This window comes from Jatropha curcas, chromosome 1 (genome assembly GCF_041381405.1).
Source record: "Jatropha curcas cultivar XTBG-Jc1 chromosome 1, XTBG_Jcur_1.0, whole genome shotgun sequence".
Classification (NCBI taxonomy): domain Eukaryota; kingdom Viridiplantae; phylum Streptophyta; class Magnoliopsida; order Malpighiales; family Euphorbiaceae; genus Jatropha; species Jatropha curcas.
Window position 1 is genome coordinate 28,742,259 of NC_143151.1, and position 21,693 is coordinate 28,763,951.

The following is a 21,693-nucleotide window of genomic DNA, read 5'->3' on the forward strand; positions in this document are numbered from 1 at the left end:
GAGGAACCTCAAGAAGTCTTCTTCCTTCAAAGAGGACTTCTACGGGGTGATCCCTTGTCTCCTTACTTATTTTTATCTGTGCAGAGATTTTTTCTAATCTCATTATAAGGCAAAATCTCGTCCATGTCTCCATGGAATAAACATTTGCAGGGAGCCCTATCAGTCTCCCATTTATTTTCTGCAGATGACAGTATTATTTTCGAGAGGGCCACGGGCCAGAAATAGATGATGTGGTGAAAATATTGAAGGATTATGAGACAGCTTCGAGCTAAAAAATCAATTTGGACGAATCGAAGATTTCTTTTACACCAATGTGATTGTGGAGCAGCAAGCTGTAATAAAGACCAAGTTGGGGAATAGTGGTGTCCAGTTCCCTTCGAAATATCTCGGGTTACCGACTATGATTGGGAGAAAAAAGAAGCTAATGTTTAGCGGCATAGTTGACCGTGTTACAAAAAAACTAAAACGCTGGAAAGAAAAATTCATATCTTAAGCAAGCAAGCGGATCTTATTGAAGGCTGTTGTACAAGCTATTCCAACGTATACTATGTTGCTTCCTGCTCCCGAAGGAGGTTTGCAAACAGATAGAAAGCATTATGGCTAGCTTTTGGTGGGGTCAGAAACAAGAGGAACGGAAAATTCACTGGGAAAGGTGGCAATTGCTATGTCGATCTAAACAGGCTGGAGGGGTGGGCTTTCGTGATATTCAACCTTTCAATTTGGCTATGCTGGTAAAGCAAGGATAGAGATTATGTCAAGATTCAACTTTTTGCTTGCGAGAACACTAAAGCTCACTATTTTCCTAGGGGATCATTTATGGAAGCGAGGATTGGCTACCAACCCAGTTATTTCTGGCGTAGCAGAATGCAAGGTGGCTTATTGATAAAGGGTCGCGGTGGCTTGTAGGTAACAAAGCAAAAATCCGTATTTGAAAGGGTAGATGGGTGCCGTCTTTACAAGAATACTAGTTTGTTCGCTTCCCTCTATTCTTGAAGACACTGCCATGGTGAGTGATTTGCTCGATCATGTATCCTTCACTTGGCGGAAGGAACTGATTTGCAGCATTTTCAGTCCCAGAGAGGCTAAGGCTATCTGTCAGATACCACTCTCTCGTGGAAGGGGTACAGATTTGCTAGTATGGCCTGCCAATAAAAATGGGATCTTTTCGGTGCGCTCGGTTTATCACATAGCGTTGGCACAGGCTGGTATTGAGGAGGGGGAGTCTTCCACAGCTTCCCAATATTTCAAGACTTGGAAAATTCTATAGCAGCAACAGGTACCACTGAAAGTTAAGCATTTTATTAGGCGGGCTTGTCGTAATCTTCTTCCTACTGATTCAAAACTGGTGCGGCGAGGCGTTGAGGTGGAATACTGGTGCTCCCATTGTGGGGAAGGCGTCCAAACTACAGAACATGTTTTGTTGGAATATCAGATAGCGAAGGATGTTTGGCTGCTGTCTCCTTTGCGATTACGTGATCAGGTTGTAGGGGATGATGTTTTGACGTGGTTTTGGGCTAAGGTACAGCACCTTGAAAGTACCCAGATTGAATTGACCATGATGCTTGCATGGGCTTTATGGCGGGCTCGAAATGTTTTCATTTTTGAAAATAGTAGTATGCTTGCCGCTGCCATTGTTCAATTGGCCCTAAGTACAATCATAGAGTATCAGGGTGCGCAGGAGAAGGGAATAGAGGGCACACCCATGCCTAGAGTTAGTTCATGGTCTCCACCGGGACTAGGGGTGGTGAAAGTTAACACTGACGCTGCTGTTAGGGAGTGTGTGGCGGTGGGCTTGGCTATGGTGGTTCGGAATGAAGCTGGTGAGGTCATGGCAGCTGGGATGCGCTCCATTCAATACAACCTATCCCCGGAAGAGGCTGAGATGGAGGCGGCGATTTTTGCAGTTTCGCGAGCTGCTGAATTGGGTTTTAGCCATATTGTTCTTGAAACGGACTGCATTGCTTTGGTCTAGAAATCTTCCAGTCCTGAAGTTCCTCGTTCTGAGCTTGGTACCAGAATACTCAACTTGAAGCTGCTGTCGGGATCCTTTCTTTTATTTTGTTGTTCTCATGTGGTTAGAGAATGTAATAAGGTTGCCCATGCTTTGGCTAAAATGGCTCTTTCTATTGTTGAAGAAGAGCTCTCAAGTTTATGGAGGAAGTTCCCTCCCCTGTTAACTTATTTGTTTTGGAGGATCTAGCTCCTTTGCTTTAATATAATTCATTTTATTCTCCAAAAAAAAAAAAGGAAAGAGAAGAAAATAACATTTCATTATTCTACAAATAATTATTACACCATCTAAATGATTGTACTCTCATTCTACCAAAAAGATTAAATTAATATTATTACATATATGAAAAAAAAAACCTGAAAACAAATAGCTGATGATTACACAGCAACTGGAGGCTGCACTGCAATTCCTGTGGCAACAAAGTGTGAGAGACTCTCAGTTAAATGCTTGGAAGCTTTCTCATAATTAACAAAACCCATAAACCAGAAATCATGTCCATCAACTGTTACAATCTGTAAATATTTCTCTGGTGGATTCTCCTTCATCACGACAGGATTGATTGTGGCAATCTTGTTCAAGGGTATCATAATCTTGTAGTAGCTCCAAGTCTCCTGGCCAGAGGGTGCAGTGAAAGATAAGGGACGATCGCTGCAGAAAGCTGCGTGAAAGTCAGACAGATAAATAGTTCCAGCTACTGGTCCGGTTGATGTTGATAAATAGCAAGCAAAAGTCTTCTTTAGCTTCTCATTTGGGTAGGTTGCGAATGTTTGTTTGTACAGAGATTCAAATCCACCTCCTGATATTGCTTTTGCTGTTAAATTCATTTTTCCCCATGCAGCTTCTGACACAGATGGGCTAGTCCTCACTGTTATATATTTGCGCAGAAAATCAATGGTGCATAAATATATATGTGTGTGCAGTTCAAAAATATCTTCTTCCCTAATTCTTTTTTTTCCTTAAAACTTACACTAATCATTCATCTGTTAAAGGATTTATCATCTATCACATAATGGAGCTAGACCAGTGTTACTTAACTCGCAATACGCCATGATATGCAGTACGGATACAGGTATAAATACAGGGTACGGCACTTTTTAAATTTGCTATAAAAGATATGTAAAACGATAAAAATTTTTATTGAATTAGCTTTGAATTATATGTATGATAAATAATATAATTAAAAGCAATTATTTAAAAACCTATTAAATATGGTGAGTGACTAACTACTAAAATTAAAAATTTAAAATTTAGAGGTATTTAATTAGAATTTTACCCTGAGTATCCTATAATAATCGATTCCCTCGATTCACTAATTTTAGTGTTTTGGTACGCATTTGTATGGCGATTAGGTACCGCGTTTCTGAAACGCAGCACGGAGAGCAAACCACCGATTTAAGTAAGACTGAGCTAGACTTTAGAATATAGAGGTCCAAAATTAATTTTTTAAAAGTTAAGGAACTAAAGAGAAGAAAAAAAAAATTGTACTAAATTATAAAGCAAATTAACAAAAAAAAAAAAAAAAAAAACTCTGGAGATTGGCGATCGAACTCCCTCAGTCCCCTCTTCCTCCGCCGCTACATACACAACCGATATATACGCTCACTTACAAAAAAAAAAAATATATAAACGACTCGGTGTATATACTCAATTTATATTTCACGTGTATGTAAATATTCTAGGTGGATAAGTATTTCCATTTTATCCATTAGTTCCCGTCTACCTCTATTTCAATGGTCAAATCTAATTTATTTTCCAAACTCTAGACCAAGACAAATAAAAATAAAAATAAAAATTTAGGTAATAAGGGTTCGGAATAAGGAAACTTCGTAGTAATAAGACACTATTCAATCTAATTGAAGAAAAAACATAAGATGGATGAAAATATACATACAGTTATGCCAAATATTATGAGCCGTGATCTCAGCCTTCTTGCTCCAAGAATTGAACTTGTGTAAAATAGAATCCATCGGACTACTACTTGGTTTATCAACCGGACTATACTGAAGATAAGGATGCTGATGGTGGTATTGAGCTGCTGCAGCTTCATCTCCACCACCCCATAAGGCAGCTTTCTTGTTATCTGGATGACATGTCGGGACTGCAGGCGTCCCCATCACATGAGTCCCCCAGTATTTCTGATCATTACTGGGCGGTTTCTGATCATAACTTGGCGGCGGCTGAGACGACGATGTTACAGTTTGATGATTTTCTGCTGCTTGTGGTATTGTTTGGTGAAACGGGTTTATGTCTTCTGGGTTGTCAGAGGAAATTGATGGGTAAAGAGGCTGTGAAGGTTGGTTTGTGTTGTTATTCATTTTGGGCAATGAAATTTGGTTGCAGGATTTGGAAGAAAGCGCTAGTTATATACTGTGGTGAAAGCGCGTAGAATTGGAGTAAGAATTTTCTTCTCTGGTATTAGAGCAGGTGAGGTAGATTTCTTCTTTGTTAATTAATGATTCCTTCTTTGTGTTGAAACCGAAAACGCTGACTGTCATTAATGATAAATTATAAATTTAGGAGTAAGCAACGCAAGTACGACGACTGCAAACCGGTTCCTTAGCCGCGTCCCTTTTCTCAATTGTGTCCAACGAGTGGATCTAATTTGCTAGGTAAAAATTATAATCAATACCATACTTTACCAACTGATAAATAATTTAAGCCCAAAAAAACAATGTTCACACTATTTTTTAAAAAGTCAAAATTTACAACAATTAATTTGATAAAATTATTTTATCAATTCTCATATTTGAAAATGAAGTAATTAAAAAAAGGAGTATTTAACAGTATTAAAAGATACGTCATTTCAAAATTATTAATTAAACTAAATTCATAGTCAAATAACACAAATAAGTTGTAATTTATATCCTAATCTCTTAAAAATTTTAATATTATTGTTTGATTTTAATTAATTATTAATTAAAATAAAATTGAATCCATGGTATTTAAATTTGTGCGAACCCTATGTCACAGAAGTGATTTTTCATTTAACAAAGGAAAAGTTTTTAATTATAACTTTAAAAAAAAAATCTCGTGAAATGGTAAAGTGTATTGGATACAGCCCAGCCGTGTACTATATCCATAAATTGCAAATTGATCTGCCAGAGTGTCAAGCTAACACGAGAAAGCTCCAAGCAACTTAACTGGACCATACACCCGTTATACAATCTACATCCAACGGCTACAAAGGAGTCCATCTATCTTGTAATGAGTCTGCTCGCACACAAGCAAAACTCTAAGGAAACTGCGAAAATCCGTGGTGATTTGAATCCATTCGTCCTCCATTAGCAAACTCGATCGCGAAGATTGTCAAAATGAGTTACCAGAAGATTTCCCATGAACACTACCCTCCACCAGGTAATTTAAGACCCTTAATCTCTAATTTTCTTTCCTTTTTTCCTTTTTTATTTTTTCTTTTAGAATCTGATTTGCGAATTTGTCGAATTTTGATTAGGGTATTCGCCGCCCTATCCACCACCAGGATATCCTCCATCAGCTCCGCCGCCTCCGCCTCCACCTTATGAAGGTTATCCACCACCACAGCCACCGTCTGGATATCCTGGATATCCACCACCACCAGGACCGCGACAGCCATACGAAGGTTATCAAGGCTATTTCGCTGAAGGATATCCACCACCTCCACCGCAGCCCGGTCAGCCGCAGTATCAGCATTATCACTGCGAGCATCACCATTATCAAGATAATGATGGCTGTACCTCATTTTTGAGGGGATGGTATGGCTTTGTTTTTATCTATTTTGGCTTTTTATCTGTTTTTTTTTTTTTTTTAACTCTTATTTAAATCTTATAATGTGAGAAAATGCCATGATCTGAAATTTTCTTTTGGGAATAGTTGATTCTTATGAAAAATGAACCTATATCTTGGCTTGCAATTTATATATTCATTTTCAGCTGTATAACTTTCTGATGATCACAAGTGTAAAAAATCCAAAGTACGGAATTGCATTTTTGCAGCAAACATGTTTTTTTAACTTGCAAATGGTAGGGTTTGGCTAGGTAATCGGGTGCATGTTTTTCACACTTTTTTTGACTTTGAAGTTGCTTGGTTTGCAACAGAAAACTGTAACTGAGGGGATGAATACGCACTTTCTCACTCACATTTACACACTAAAACAAGCAAAATGAACTACAAAAACAAATGAAATTTATTGAAATGGTTATAAATCAATTAATCAATGGCTGTTGGAGAAATGTTTTTTGAATAGCACTTAAACAGTTAGGGCTTGCTAAGCATAAACCAGAAGATGCACCATGATAGAACGTTGATCATTTCCAAGTTATGAGAATTAAGGAGACTATATAGCAGTAGGATGACTGAGGATGAAGGAATTGCAACGTTAAATCTTATATCTAGCCCCCCAAATTGAATAGAATGGAGAAAAGGGATCCATATCAAAGCCTCAAACTAGATTAGAATTTAAGCTTAGCTGAATCGGGTGGCATGCTTTGAGTGGCTGGTGTTTTTGAAGCATTATGCAGAATATTTAACATTGTTAGTAAGCATTGTTAAATTTTGAACGTAATTGGAAGAATAGTAAGAGGCGCAGGTCACATCCTATTTGGGTTATTTTCCATTGTTAATAGTTTAACTATCATGCGAAAGAATCAAGCATAACAGTTTTCAGATCACATAACATTTGAACATAGCGTTTAAAAGACTGAAACTATTTTCTTGCCCTTAGTAATGAACACAGACTTAGCAATAATCTGACCTAGGCTTTTGTTTTTCCTATTTTTTTAATCCTTTTACTGCAAAATATGTTTTAAGACTAGGCCTGCACCTGTGCACCTAGGTGAATGCATATTCTTGCTTGGGTGCTTAGAAGTGCATGAGACTTGGTTATGTGTCACATACTGAAGTGACTTTAACAGCATGGATGAGGATATTGCATTCTTTGTTATCTTCATCCTCCACTGCAATATCTCCATTTTCAATATATGAAAATTCGTGTTGTCATTAAAAGTTTCCAATTCCTACAAATGAAATGTGCAGTTAACTTATGGTAGTCTCTGGATTTGGTCGATGCATGTGATTAGACAATTAGTTTTGCAGTAAATATGTAACTTGGTTCAACTGGTTATTATATTAACTGCACCGCACTTGATCGATACAAGATTCAAGGCTCAAAAACTCAATAAACTAGCTAAAGGATCAGTTTGGGTGGTAGCCCAGATCTCATAAATTCTGTGTTTCTAGTGTGAAACTGGTGCAAATCAACACGAGATATTTGATATTTTAGTTGTCAAGGTGTTCTCTTCCTTGAGAAGTTCATAAATTTTATGTTCCCTGCCTTCATGCATGGTTGTTTTTGTATTCTTGGCCTTCAGCTTTTTATAAATTAAATATATAACGTGGTAACCATCTAATTTGCATATTTAGTTAGCAGATACTCTTTTGAATGATTAATTGTACTTTGTGGGGGAGTATATCAAGCTGTCTTTAAGGCTGTGAACACTTAATATTCTTCCAGGCTCTTAGCTGTCGGTGTTGGCATTTATGATCTCATGAATTCTCTTACTTATTTCATGTGTCAATGTTAACTATAGTGATATTTGCATATTCATAGGATCTGTGTTTAGAATTGAATTGCACATTGAGTTTTGTTTGCTGACTTGTTTAAAATGCCTAGTGGGCATTTACAATAAGAGAAAAAAAAGTTGCTCTCCCTTTTTTGATACATTGGAACATTGATTGAGCTACAAAGCGGGGAGAAAATCTTCTCCTTCCGAATAAATCCCCTACCCTACCCTACATGGGATTTGAACTTAAAACCTTTTAATGGTGATTCTGATCCTTCACTCCTGGGCAATCCCCTTAGGAACAGAAGAACAAGTTACTTAAATGCATAGATAGATTTGCTACTATTTTTTCCCTCTAACTGTTGGTTCTTTCGTTGTCTATTTTGCATTTGCAGTTTGGCTGCACTTTGTTGCTGTTGTGTGCTGGAGGAATGCTGCTTCTAAAATTTAAACCGCATCAATAAGTTTCACACTATGTCTGTGTGCGGTCTGGTAATTGTCAGTCATTTCTCATTGTCTGGTTGTCAAGTTCTATGGTTGTATAATGTATGCTTTCTGTGCAAAATTTCTTTTTCTAGTTTCTCAGACTTGTATACAGTATAAATATGCTACAATGTTATTTATTTATTTTTGTATGTAACTTCAACTTATTTCCCAATAAAACGTATAAAATGTGGAAATTCACCTTAAAAATAAATTTTAGCAGTCAAAATTAATTTTTGCAATAAATTGTTTTTCTCAATAATAGCAAATACCAGAGACTGGTTACAGTTTCATTGGCTTCATTTGGTATTTAAGTTACAAATGAAGGCCCCTTCGCTTGTAGGCGAAAATTGTGAACAAAGGTGCCAAACAAGAACAGCCTAAACTCACAATCATGCATGGTTGCAAGTCTTTTGTTCACCGTGAGTTTGGAAATTAAAAAATTGCTCAATTTAAATACTGATTTTTTATCTGAGAGGCTAAAATTCAAACTCTTAATAGTTCATGAGATTAACTGAAAAATAAAAAGATACGTTAAAACTGACAGAAAGCTAAGGCTATGCTTGGGTTGATAATATTCAAAAAATTATTATGAAATTGTATAGAATTTGGTTATAAGATTATCGTAGTCCGTTGAACTTTTTTAGCTATAACCAGTTTTTTCAAGTAGTATCACAAAGAGGGATATTGTCCTGTATTATTGGCCATTTATATTTAATTGGCAATTCAATCCTAATATTTATTAAAGAAAAAATAGATTTGAAACTCTATATAATTGATACTCCTCTTTTTCTTTTTTTCTTTTTTTTATTTGAGAAAAGTAATTGATACTACATTAGCATCGAAACAAAGTTTCAACTTACAGCAAGATTCTTCTGTCTCGTGTTTGGTTGAATAATCAAACTGCGTGCTGCTCTCTGAAATGTAAATTTGAACCTACCAAAAAATGTTGCTGATTAATTAAAATATTTACAATTATTCATTAATTAAAAATTACTAAAACTGAAAATATGAAAAAATAAGAGTGAAGATTCACTATCACCCAAATGTCAAATATTTATAAAAAGACATCAAATTGAAATCCAGAACAAACAAAAAAAGCCCTATTTATTACCACTCAATAGCATAAAAAAGGCAGCACAAAACAAGTTGACGTAGAAGAGCACTTTTGGAATACTGAAAAGTTAACAAAAGCCCTTATCTAGCTTAAATGTTTTATCATTTGGCAAACTCTAGCTCGGTAGATGGTATTCTAACAAAGCATTGATGGTTGAGAAGCTTCTGTAATACCTTAGGATTTTTATTTTCAAGCTCGAGCTAAAGTCTTTTATTCCTATCCAGCCCCCAAATACACGTACAAATAATACAGCACTCAAGACATTCCCTTGAACTCTGCCTGAGCAGCAGATATCACCATTTTTGGAACTGGCCAATACTAACACAGTTCTATTCATAATAACAAAGATTACAAATAGCAAATCTCTGATCAATTAAATAACAGCACCATAACTCTAGTAGAATACCAACAGGCTAAAAATCCATAAAATCAGCTGGGCCTAAAACAAAGTACTACTACTTGATAACAAAGAAAAATAATACTCGGCAGTGCCAGAAAAGATGCATTCTACAAAGTCCATACAAACTCTGGTGCATCTTTCCGCTGCCCTACCAATGTCCGATACAAGTACATCTTATCTACTTTCTGGCTATCATCAACACCAAATTCTGCCTGCTCATTCTCATTCATGATCTCTACATTGAGCCTTGGCATCTTCTTCGCAAGGGTCTTGCAGCCTCCAAGAGTCACTTCACAGGACGACATCCAAAGGGATCGCATTGTTTCATACTTTCCCACGTCCATTAGAAGTGCCGCATTACCAAAAGGGCTATCCCTTATCTCTAACTTGCGAAGTCTTTTGCAACCATTTAACACGTACTGCATTCCCTTATCACTGTCTCCAGCAAATGCAATTGAAAGCATTTCTAGCTGCTCAGCATACATCCCAATATAAAGGAAAACTTGGTCAGTCAAAAGACCAGTAAGTGACAACCGCCTGAGACCCTTACAAGAATGAACAATTGCCCCAAAACCTTCATCCAATGGCTGCATGGTCACAGCGTCTGGTTTTGTGGGATCGAGGATGCACAACCTGAAGCGAGTGAAGTTGGGGCAGTTCTTGGCTACTGTAATAAGAGCTGCATTGGTCATCTGCTGACAGAAGTATAAAATTGAATGAAGCTTGGGACAACCACTGGAAATGGCGACCAGACCTTCTTCAGTCACTGCTGCATTTCCAACATATGGATCAGAAGGGAAAACTCTCAATTCCTGCAAGTCCTTACAAGTGGATGCCACAACTTCTAGCCCTTTATCACCAATGCAGTCAAGTATCTGCAGACATTGTAAAAAATGTTTAGTTATATCTCTTGGAATAAATTAGCAGAACTTCTAATAGCCAAAAAATTTAATAGGCCATACCCAAAGGCGCTGAAGTTTCCTACAGTGGCGAATTAGCTTTGTAAGCTCACTACCTTGAATTCCTGGAGCATAACTCAGGTTCAAGGAGGTCAGGGTCGGGCAAATCAAGTGAAAAGCTGGTAGGCAGTGGGGAGCAACTTCCAAAAACCCAGACAAACTCCTGACTGATTTACACTTTTGAATAGCAGTCACTAATTTATTATAGGTCTCAGAATCTGGATCATGTACATAAGACCCTACACCCAAATCCACTAACTGAGGTGATTGCATCAATATTTTTTGAAGTGTATCAAGTGGTACTGCACGGTTTAACCTCAAACTCCTGAGATTTGGAGATCTTGCTACAAGTCTCTCGAGAACTCCTAAATTAATATCTCCTTTAAGGCAAGCAAAGTTAAGTGACACGAGAGATGTACAGCTATCAGGGAAACAACTAAGCCAATGGCCTCTATGATCCTCAACTTCATCTTCTTGCAGGTCCAGCTCCCTAAGATTCCTGGGCAAGGATGGAGGAAAGGGAAAGAAAGAATCAGCAATAACATAGTTAATATCTCCATCAGAATTATGAACACCCACCATTCGTATTAACCACCAACAACATATTTTCTTATTGAAGTCAACTTACCAAGTGATAATTGCTTTTAAATCAGCATGTGTGCCTTTCAGAGGATCTAATAAGCATTAAATGGATAACTATTTCAACATGCAGGCAAGTAATCACTTTATAAAGGAATTAACTATACAGACCATTACTGAACACCACTAACCAACAAAAGCAAAAAAATAAATAAATAAAGACAAGTTTAGGAAAATTTCAGGACAACAGTTCACCCATGAAGAAGACATATTTATCTGTTAATAAAGACAAAATGAAGTACTAGATTGTTTTAATTGCCAACAATATACACACTAAAGATATTAGAAAGCAGACAATAACTCAGTAATTCAAGATTTAGCACATAATTAGCAACAAAGGAATCAAGCATAGGATCAGATAGATTTCTAGTTCATAAACAATAAGATTATCAAATCATCCAAACGGATTGTTATGTGTACGAACCTCTAAGTTAGATCTCCCAAGAAAAAACTACAACTTCCTAAATTACACTTGAGGTCTCCATTTGTATATGACAGTATTAACAGCTAAACCTTTAACAGTTACTAGATAATTGCACATAATGACATCAAAGAAACAAACAAAACCCAGATTGCAAATATAAACCCTCAAAAGTACCTAGTTGTCCTAACAAAAGTATTTTAACCAAAATAGCAAATGAGACATCGTACACTTTTTCTTTCTACTTATACAAGCAATTCAGAGTTAGACAATCATTAAAACCGTGTTAAAAGGGCAACCTAAAGCGAAAGTCAAAGTAACAACGCTTAAGCAGCCCAAATAACCATAAAACCATATAAATTACAAGAGGGAAAAAATTGAAGGAAAAAAAAAGAAGCAAAAATAGTTAATTGATAGAGAGCCAGATCACCAAAACAAAGAAGAACCAACAGACGCATTTTTTTCTTACCTACAATTAGCAGCTACAGCAGCAAGGCCATCAGTAGTAAACCCTTCACAACTGACAAGAACCAGAGACTTAAAATTCACAAAAGACCTTGATAGTAGGTCCAAGCTGTCATCGGATACAACCATTCTCTTAAGCCGGAGCTCCTCCAACCCAACCCGGTTGCGAACAAAAGCTTCGATCCACGGGTAAACAAAGCCTCCCCAATCATTTGGGACCAGATTGAAATCAGCAAAATGAGGCTTTCCCTTCAAAGTAATAGACTTCAGACCTGGGAATCTCCCAATCACTCTCTCCGGACTGATCGCATAACAATTTCCTATGAAAACCTTCTCTCTGCTATAGCTTTCAATCCTGTACCATGATTTACATACTTGAGACACTGAGTTTCGGTCTCTATGCGATGTCACAAAATCGAACACATGCTCTAGTACCTCATCTGGGAAATAATTCATTTTCTTTTCCTCGCTCTACCAACTAAATGGGAAAAATACACATTCAATCTAAAAAATAAAAAAGGAGAATCTTTTATATTGAAATAAACAAACCCAGATCTGAAGCTGTAAAATTATAGCTAGATCTTGAATAAAAAGTACAATAATGGAGGGAGCAGATCTGGAAATGAAAAAATAGCTAATGGGTACTATTAGAATGACAGAAGAGATAGAAAGAAGTCGAATTTTCCCGAGAAAGTGATAGAAAATGCTTTCTTGTTGGGTTATGAGTGATCATATTTGAATCAAAAAGTGATGATTACACAAATTGATAAAAAAAAAAAAAAAGGAAAAAAAAGAAAGAGATTAAAGAACGGAGATCTATTAATCTGAGACTTCCCTAAATGGAAATTGTTCACTAAATCAAAATCCAACAGCAATAATACCCAATAATAGAAAAATGAAACTACAGAGCCAGAGAGAGATCATAAACAGATACTCTTCCCATCTCTCCTCTCCCTCTCCCTCTCTCTCAGAAAAACAGATACGCACTTGTGCTTTGAGTTAAACTCAGAGAAGAAGCTTAGCTAACCATGGTAAAGTTGTTTTGACTAAAGTTCTTAACCGTGGTTCTTTTGGGGGTTTTAGATCTAACGGTAAATACTATTTGATGAAAAAGTTAAGACAATCTTGACCGTTGAATGGCGTGACATGCATGTGTCCTTATCTCTGGTTTCGAAGTGAGTCTTTCTCTCACTGCTAAAGTCTTGTTAAAGAGACCAGTAATGGGACTGTCAGTGAAATGAGGATTGACTTTTCGAAAATTCACGAAAATGCCATTCCAAAGATAAGGTTGTCGTTTCAGTACGTGCGAGAGTGTACTATACTCGCTTTATCTGACGTAGACACCACCATGTGGGGGTCATTGAAACGCCCTAGTTTACTAGAATAGGATAAAACTTAGCGAGTACTAGCTTTTCCTACTCTCGAAAGTGTGTTTACATTACTCCTTGAAATAAAGCCTTTTTTGTGTTAGCTTAAATTTTCTTTTTATGAAAAAAAAAAAATGGAAATCTTGGAAAATCACATTCTTCGTGGAATGTGGATAACTGAAAGAATTGAATTTTGGAATGATTAAAGAATTTAGGAAAACTAAATAAATAAATAAATAACAATTGGTTTAAATGTGCTCTTACGATTAATCTTTTTTTTTTTTTTTTAATAATGCAATAATTAGTAGCACTGCTCCATGCTCATTATAGCCATTAAGATTGTGCTCCCTCAAATCTAGTTCGATAGGAACATTTGATATTTTCACAACCCTTAAAAAATAATGATTAAAACAGATTTTTAAAATATATAGTAAAATATTTATATTATCCTTTTTAAAATTAAAAATTTTTCTATTAATTTTGTTATAAAACATCGAATAAATATAGATAAAATTAAAAAAAAATAATTAATACACTTTTAAAATCCTAAATAAACACTTGAAATGAAACAAGATAAAATTTCTATTTATTATTATTAAAGTGGAGCGAAATGAGTATTTAACAATTACTACTGGTGCTAGTTTACGACATTGCATTTGTCTCCAAATATAGAAATTTCCAACTTTAATACAAATTTTGTGTTATAATCTCCAAAAAATAGAAATAAAATGTGCCAAACGTATGATTCATTTTGTATAAATCATAATTTGTAGTTATTATATATAAATGGTAATAAAACTATGTTTAGATTTTTGGTCCATTTAAATACATTATATTTCTTAAGTGTACAAATATATAGTGAAATGGTGGTTTATAATTTGAGAAAATTAATGGTGTAAATACTCTATATTTTCAGTTGTTTTACATAATTTAAAAATTGAATATTTTCGATCATACAAATTTTAAAAATGAAAAAATTAATTTTTATTATGTAATATATAATTTTATTTTGTCTTATTGAACTTTTAATATTTAAATAATTTTTTAAAACTATTAAATACTGAAAGGCACCAAATGTCATAAACAGGTGAGTCAGTGGTGAGTGAGACTGTTGTTCGAAAGACCAACAAACAACAGTGCTTCTTGTTTTCTTTTGCCCTCTGCTTCGTAGTTTTTTTTTTTTTTTTCCAACCCTTTTTTCTACTTTAATTTTACTATAATTTTTTATGCATTAAGTAAATAAGAACCTTTTTTTAATTATTAATTATATGTATGTTTTATTTTTAATTACAGCCGATAATATTTTCATATCAGCTATGTTGTCAAGTGATCTTACAGAATGTTTTCTTGTACCAATGTGATACATTTGAGAATGTACTGCTTTATTATCATTAAATTTTAATTTAATACGAGTATTACTAAAAAATAATTAATATAAATAACTTAGGGCTCCTTTGTCATAATTTTTTTATTTTTATATTTTGTTTATGAAAAACAGAAATTTTTTTTCTACTTTTTATTTTTCGTTTTTTAAAATCTATTTTTTATGAATTATTTTCTTATAGTATTTATAAGAGTTTCAATCAAACTACAGATATTGGGAAATTTACTAATAGTACATAGGGAAAGAGCAAGGAGAATTGTATACAAATACAATCACTTGTCTGATAACAGATTTTTATGAAATTAAAAAATTAAAAAGACTAGATAAAATGTATTATCAATAGCGTAAAAAAAAAAAATCTAAGCTACTTACCGCTTGTGGCTCACTTACAATGCAGGCCGAGAATGTGAGAAAAATTCTCGAGTTTGATTTCCGGTGAAAAGCCTTAACTGTGACTAAGTCCGAATTTAAATTCTATATTCTTCAAACTCAATCATATTGAATTCAAATCATGATAATGTGAATAATACAAAATTTTGAAAACCCTTAATTTAATCCAATGAATGTGTTCTTCCCAATCATTTTTCACTTTGACTAACAAAAATCTCTCTTTTTATCAAATGGTTTTGGCTTTGTAGGTTTAAAGCTGCCTATTGAGTCAAACTGTCAAAAGGGTGAACAACAAAAACTTTAAGATTGCTTTTTTTTTTTTTTTTTGCTCTTGGTGGAAATGATAAGTAGGAATTGGTCTCCTTTGAACTGGAAAAACAAAGCTTTGGTTCAAAATATTTGCTTCTAGAGTACATAACTTGTTATCATTACAAAATTATTTCACTTATTCTCAAAAATTTTCTACTTTATGATCAGGCTTCAGGAACCAAATTATCATGCCAATTTCAATGGCTGTGATTTGCTCAGAATATGAACAAACAACCCAACACTTGTAATGTGTATTCACACACCAACCATTGGATATAAAGTGTGTTTTGATAATTGAATTGCCTCTCTCTCTATCCTTATCTCTAAATGTGACTTTATAATCAAAAGGGATGTGGGTGTGTGTCTATATATATATATATATATAATGTGTTTGTCTATTTCTTTCTTACCCTAACATTGTAGCCTTTGTACATATAGATTATAGATGGCTGCCTTTGCTTTCTTAACTATATTCCTTGTTTACTCTTAAATTTATTTTTCTCTTAATTTTGTTTTTCATCAGCAAAATGAATTAATTTTATTAAAATTGAATTGGGAAAAACTTAGTTCGTATATGCTTCAATTTTGACGAAATAGAAACACACTTCAACAAAAAAAAAAAAATCAAAACCTTTTTGTGAATTTTGAGAAAAATTTTTAGAGAATAAAATGTTTTTTAGTTTATTTTTATTTTTTATCAAAAAGCACCTTAGCTTTTGAAGAAAGCTCTTGTAATGTCTGCAATTTCAAAGGCTTAAATAACACCTCGTTAGTTAAGCGGTCGGCTACCGTATTGGCTTCACAATAAGCCTAAGTAATTCTGACTAGCCATAGGATAAAATATTTCTAGTTTATTTAAACATTTTTAAATATTTCTTAATTAGAAATAAAAATATTATTTCCCAAAATATATATATTCTTAATCATTAGCATTGAGAAAATAATTTGTTTTATTTATCTGTTTTGGCATATTAAAATTCTTGTAAATTGATGTAAGTCCGATATTTTTCTTTGAACTTTATACAATTTTATATTGTAATTCCCAAACAATAATTTTTACAGTAAATAGTTGGACAGTAAAAATTATTATTACAGCTTTTAGTGACCTCAATTACTCTTAAAGGTTGTCCGTCGAAGATAAGGTGAATTTTTTTTTTTTTTTTTCTTTCTTGTAATACCAAAAAGATGCCAACATATATAGCATGGGCCATGAGGTTCCCTCGTTGAGGAACTCCTAAAAAGTGAATCCTAGTTCAGTTATGTCCAACAAAATAGTGGTCTAACTACCAAAACCTACCCAGTACCTGCATTATAAACATATATTGTAAGTTATTAGCAAGTAGTTTTATTATCAAGTTCATCATTAGCCAGTAGAATACGCTAAAAGAATATAAAACAAAAACATTAAAAAATATTACCGCTGGTAGTTGGATAAGGCATATGTTTTTTTTTTTTTTTTTCCGAGTATTAGGAAAGAGAGATTCAAATCTACATCTATTATTAAGTTGTATATGCACTTATCACTCAGTTATGCCTTGGTGTGCAACAAGGCATCGGTTTTACCACTTGGACTAGGCATTATTTGCTATAATTTTATGTAATTCAAAGTACTTAATGGAATGAAATTATTGTTAATTAAGAACTATACTGTGAAAATATATAAAATTAATGAAGATAAAACTCAATTTATTTCCCTTTCTTGGTCACAATGACTAAATCAACCACTGTATTGAGCAATTAATTTTCCATGATGATGACAATGTAAATAGCCAAAAGAAACAACAAGAATAGTCATGCATATACCAGGGTCTATTTGGTAAAATTTATTGTTTTGATAATTTTTTACTATTCTAGCAAAGTTTAAATGTTTGAGTAATTAATAGTTGTTTGAATAGCTTTATATAAAACGCTAAACGTTACAAGAGTTAAATTTTTATAAAATGTTATTTTAACATTTAAAAATTAATTCAAACGATATGTTACAAAATACTATAAAAAATAACGTTTAATTAGGAAACCACCTAAATATTATGTTTTAGACAATGTTGAAGCAATTTGCAGGGAGATGGCTACTGCCTAATAGTACCTTGTGCTTTGGACAGTTTTTACTAGCAAGGACTATTGGATAGTGAAATATGATATGTAAATTTGATAAGAGTTGTTTCCAAACAAGTCATGTTGGATTCTCTATTTCTTTGTTGACCAGTCATATGTAAAATTTATTTTGTCATTTAGTTTGCAATTCATTATATACATCAATTATGTTAAACAAGGCAGTGTCACAATTGTTGACCTATTTTACTATTTTTTTAGTAAATTTTTTCTATTATTTTCATATCCTTGTCATCACATGTGCTGCCAGGGTCAATTTTTGCCACCCATATGCTCCAACTTTTTTTACACTTTCTTGTTATTTGAAATTTTTTAAAAAAAATTTTAATGATAAGATTATATCACAGTCCATCCTTATTTGTTTCCTTCAAAGAAGATTATTTATAAATAATAATCAAATATTATGTCAATCAGGTGTAATTTGGTTGGTCTTCGCACATAATTTTAAGTTTCAGTCTTCTCGATCACAAGTTTTTTCACCAATTTGATTACAATAGTCTAAGGCTTATTGTATTTATACATTTATTCTTAACATTGAAAAAAATTAGACAATAAAAACTTTAAATTGCGTTTACTTGTCGAGATAAGTGTTGGACATGTAAATTTAGATAAACTTAGGTGGAGTATTGTATTAGCTTGGACATTAATGGATAAAATGATAGCATATCAAGGCATAGTCCAGTGATAAGTGCATATACAATCCGGCAATAGATCTGGATTTAAAACCCCCTCCCAATACTAAAAAAAAAAATAGACAAAATGGTATTATGGAAATAATTGAAATAAAGCATGAGTGGAGTATTAGTTGCAATAATTGAACTACTTATTGAGGAAAATTAAGAAAATTGGAGAAAGGTATTTGTGGCCAAAAAGCAAACTTAACAAGTTAGGCAATAGTCAACTCCTTTTGATATCAAAATCTTTGGAGCCAAAATATTAAATTCCACAAATTGATGCTTCTAATTGGAAACTAAAGAGATAATTAAGTCTAACTAATCATATTATAATGTCAAATATCATATCCTAAACTTGGTAAAGAAAGATATGGAAATGGAAATTTGTGCTTTTATAAAGAAAAAAAAAAACGTTTTTATGTTGCTTTCAAGATATGACTTCTTGTCATTTTAGGGGATGAAAATTCACACTAGGAGGAGTGATTTTCCTTTTCATTAGGTAACATAGTGTATGCTTTTATTTTTCTTATACGCAATCTTCAGAATTATTATTATTTAATTTTCAATTCGTCCTGACCATTAAATGTAATATGAATAGCCCCGTCATCCTCTCTTCAAAATAAGATATACTTACCGAATCTTTCTATTTTCTAATAAATTTTAATTTTATTAATGTCCAACCTATCATATAAATACCAATTTTTTTTCCAATTTAGTAAAAACTAAAACATTTACCTTTTATTTTAATTTTAAGGGTCTCACTAATCAATATATGTCTAGAGACATTGTTAGTATAGGTGATTCATTTTTTACCATTACCAATTATAAACCTCTCATTTCAAATTTTTACCATATAATATAATAGTGTGTTTTTTACCTCACATGTTTAGAAAATCCATCTCTCACCCATTTTACTTGAGGCAAATTGGCGTGTCCAGTAGAAAACCAATTAAACAATGAAGTATTTGTCTTTTTCTACTAATATGTGATATGAATTATTCACAGAGAAAAAGCATATAGAGATAAAGAAGCTTCATGATAAGGCAACCCTATCCCAAGCAATGTCATTTTTAGTTACATGTCTGCCTTACCCTATAAAAACCTACTTAGACTTGCCTAAAGAGTGTTCCCACCTCACACGGCGGCTGGTGCGGTGGCCGGTGGCGATGGTATCTAACAGGTTTGTTTTTTCTTATGGCATGGACTTCGCGTCTTATTCAAATATTACTGTGCCACGTGGAGCCTTTCAAGTGGACCACTTACATATTTTTTTTGCCAACTTTGTTGAATTCTTTAATGTGGGTCAGGGCCTAAGGAGAATCAGTGGCCATGTGCCGGTGGGGTATGTCCTCATTTTTTTTAATTTTGCTTAATTAATTATTCCTTAATTAAGTATAAATTGTGTATGGATCTTCTTCGTTAGATGACCTAACGTCGGTCAAAAGTTGGACCAGAGCAGAAGTTTCATCCGTAGATATGGTGGCATGGTGCTGCCTTTTCCTGATAACAATAACAACAGCTGAGCAGAACTAGTATTAGTAAATCGCTCAAGTTTGACTAATTACAGAATCTAAATTTGAATCCAAAATTTGTGAAATTTTTTATGTTTGAATATAATTTAACTCGACTCAATTAATATTAAAAATATTAATTAATTTATAATAAAAAATATTTTTTTAATTATTACATAATATAAAACAATATTTGTGATTATAATTATATAAACTTATATATATTTAATTGGATTTAAGAGTTTGTTGAATCGAAATACATGGTACTTGTGTTGGTTGGATTTGTAATTAACTTGATTTCATCCTCTCAATTTAAATATTTTATAACTTGAATTTAAGTATCTTATTTATTTTACATTTTAGATTTTGTTGTTAAAAAGGGTATCTTTTCTTTTTCCAGGGGAGTTTGACAAATAATTTGTAATCTCTACGCAGAGTTAAAATAGTCCAGTAGCTTGTAAATTTTTATTTTTAAATTTAAATAAAATTTTTTATAAATTAATTTAAACTAATAAAAAATAATATAATTAAAAAGTCTAATAATAATGCCAAAGTTAATTTTTATTTTAACTATCTACCGAGTGTGTAAAGGGATTTCATACCGAAAATTCGAATTTGAGACATTTGATTAGGTGAGAAGGAATCTATTCATCCCTCAAGGATAATATTAATTATATATATATATATATATATATATAGTTTAAAGCTTAATTATAAAAATTTTATATATGGAAAATTTTTAACAGCTCAAACCTGCAAGATATTACCCATATAATTTTATTTAGGAGAGTGAAAATTCATCAATTGCAAAAGATCTCTCACAAGTTTAAAGCATGTTAACACTTGTATATCCATCTCTTTCCATGCATTTATCGATATGAAATTTGTCGAGGGTAAGTTACATCTCAAGCTAGCATACAAAATTGAAGTACCAAGCATGCCAAGATTGGTAATTAATAATCAATAGTGTACAAGAAAATAGCGAAGCAACAATTTTTTTATAAAAATTGAAAAAATCCCAACTGTAATGCAACATATGCCATTATGCCAACTAACTTTTTCAATTTCACTTGTCTTTCATGTGAAGTGGTTACCTTTGATTGGGTGTTATTGAATCATCAGTACTAATTTTATAATAATTAACTAATTATCAATTATGTACACTAGCACCAAAGCTTGTTCTTGCTACAAAATTACAAATCTTTAAGGTTCCATGGATTCTTTTAATACACAAACATAAGAGAGAGAGAGAGATAGCTTTGTCTGGTTCAACAGGTGGATTTTAAAGTTAAAAAAAAAAAAAAAAAAAGAAAAAAGAAAAAGAAAAGAGGAGTGGAAGGGTAAAAAAGGGTGGCAAAATTTGTCTGGCATAAGGCTGAAAAAATGAAGGAAAGAAAGGTACGTAATAAGCAATGACGTTAATGGGAGCACGACAAATTATTGTCCAATTAGAGGATTGAAATTAGCATTTGAATGAGGGAGTGGTTAGGCCAATCAAATATAATTATAGCCCCACTTCCACATAATTACAACCACAATAATATATTTCAAAGTGAAACCATCAAATATTTAATTAAAATATCTAATTTTCTATTCTCCTTCTTTTTTTTTTTTTAAAAAAAAGGTCATGACTCATTATCATTTCCATCCTCATTTTACTCCTTTACCATCATTTGCTAGAATTGCTGCCATGTGAAGTCCATCAACTTCTCAAGTTAAATAACATTATTATTATTATTATTATTATTATTATTATTATTATCTGATGTCTATTACAGTAGTTATTCATTGCTTAAACAACTATTCAACGACTATCCATTCCATGTTATTAGAAATTTCAAATGCCAAAATGTATAAATTTACTTTTATACTCTACGAAAAATCTTGTAACACTTTAAATTTTTTATTTTGATC

General features: G+C 33.1%; 4 protein-coding genes across 4 annotated transcripts; 2 read left to right on the plus strand and 2 right to left on the minus strand.

Annotated features, from left to right (window-relative positions):
- Positions 1-940: 940 nt before the first annotated feature.
- Positions 941-2,111, plus strand: LOC105630371 (putative ribonuclease H protein At1g65750). Its single transcript, XM_012212173.2, has 2 exons — positions 941-1,168; positions 1,271-2,111. The coding sequence occupies exons 1-2, from the start codon at positions 941-943 to the stop codon at positions 1,970-1,972; spliced, it is 930 nt and encodes a 309-aa protein (XP_012067563.1). The 3' UTR covers positions 1,973-2,111.
- A 136-nt stretch (positions 2,112-2,247) lies between these two features.
- Positions 2,248-4,533, minus strand: LOC105630191 (GEM-like protein 5). Its single transcript, XM_012211936.4, has 2 exons — positions 3,903-4,533; positions 2,248-2,876 (listed from the first exon to the last, which is right to left on the minus strand). Exons 1-2 carry the CDS (start codon positions 4,324-4,326, stop codon positions 2,389-2,391), a joined length of 912 nt encoding a protein of 303 aa, XP_012067326.1. The 5' UTR covers positions 4,327-4,533; the 3' UTR covers positions 2,248-2,388.
- Positions 4,534-5,202: 669 nt separating this feature from the next.
- Positions 5,203-8,245, plus strand: LOC105630192 (proline-rich family protein). The gene is made up of 3 exons (XM_012211938.4): positions 5,203-5,365; positions 5,463-5,742; positions 7,944-8,245. The coding sequence occupies exons 1-3, from the start codon at positions 5,323-5,325 to the stop codon at positions 7,990-7,992; spliced, it is 372 nt and encodes a 123-aa protein (XP_012067328.1). The 5' UTR covers positions 5,203-5,322; the 3' UTR covers positions 7,993-8,245.
- A 1,202-nt stretch (positions 8,246-9,447) lies between these two features.
- On the minus strand, positions 9,448-13,020 carry LOC105630193 (protein AUXIN SIGNALING F-BOX 2). Its single transcript, XM_012211939.4, has 3 exons — positions 12,037-13,020; positions 10,511-11,006; positions 9,448-10,423 (listed from the first exon to the last, which is right to left on the minus strand). Exons 1-3 carry the CDS (start codon positions 12,486-12,488, stop codon positions 9,656-9,658), a joined length of 1,716 nt encoding a protein of 571 aa, XP_012067329.1. The 5' UTR covers positions 12,489-13,020; the 3' UTR covers positions 9,448-9,655.
- Between the last annotated feature and the right edge of the window lie 8,673 nt (positions 13,021-21,693).

What these genes read in the sequence shown, in the direction of transcription:
- LOC105630193 (XM_012211939.4), bottom strand. Translation starts at nt 12,488, where the DNA reads ATGAATTATTTCCCAGATGAGGTACTAGAGCATGTGTTCGATTTTGTG. An exon ending in GCTGTAGCTGCTAATTGTAG is followed by an intron (nt 11,007 to 12,036) that starts GTAAGAAAAAAA and finishes ATCCTTGCCCAG; the next exon opens with GAATCTTAGGGAGCTGGACC. An exon ending in GGAAACTTCAGCGCCTTTGG is followed by an intron (nt 10,424 to 10,510) that starts GTATGGCCTATT and finishes CAATGTCTGCAG; the next exon opens with ATACTTGACTGCATTGGTGA.
- LOC105630192 (XM_012211938.4), top strand. Translation starts at nt 5,323, where the DNA reads ATGAGTTACCAGAAGATTTCCCATGAACACTACCCTCCACCAG. An exon ending in TGAACACTACCCTCCACCAG is followed by an intron (nt 5,366 to 5,462) that starts GTAATTTAAGAC and finishes AATTTTGATTAG; the next exon opens with GGTATTCGCCGCCCTATCCA. An exon ending in ACCTCATTTTTGAGGGGATG is followed by an intron (nt 5,743 to 7,943) that starts GTATGGCTTTGT and finishes TTGCATTTGCAG; the next exon opens with TTTGGCTGCACTTTGTTGCT.
- LOC105630371 (XM_012212173.2), top strand. Translation starts at nt 941, where the DNA reads ATGGGTGCCGTCTTTACAAGAATACTAGTTTGTTCGCTTCCCTCTATT. An exon ending in ATAAAAATGGGATCTTTTCG is followed by an intron (nt 1,169 to 1,270) that starts GTGCGCTCGGTT and finishes ATTCTATAGCAG; the next exon opens with CAACAGGTACCACTGAAAGT.
- LOC105630191 (XM_012211936.4), bottom strand. Translation starts at nt 4,326, where the DNA reads ATGAATAACAACACAAACCAACCTTCACAGCCTCTTTACCCATCAATT. An exon ending in TCATAATATTTGGCATAACT is followed by an intron (nt 2,877 to 3,902) that starts GTATGTATATTT and finishes AATATATAACAG; the next exon opens with TGAGGACTAGCCCATCTGTG.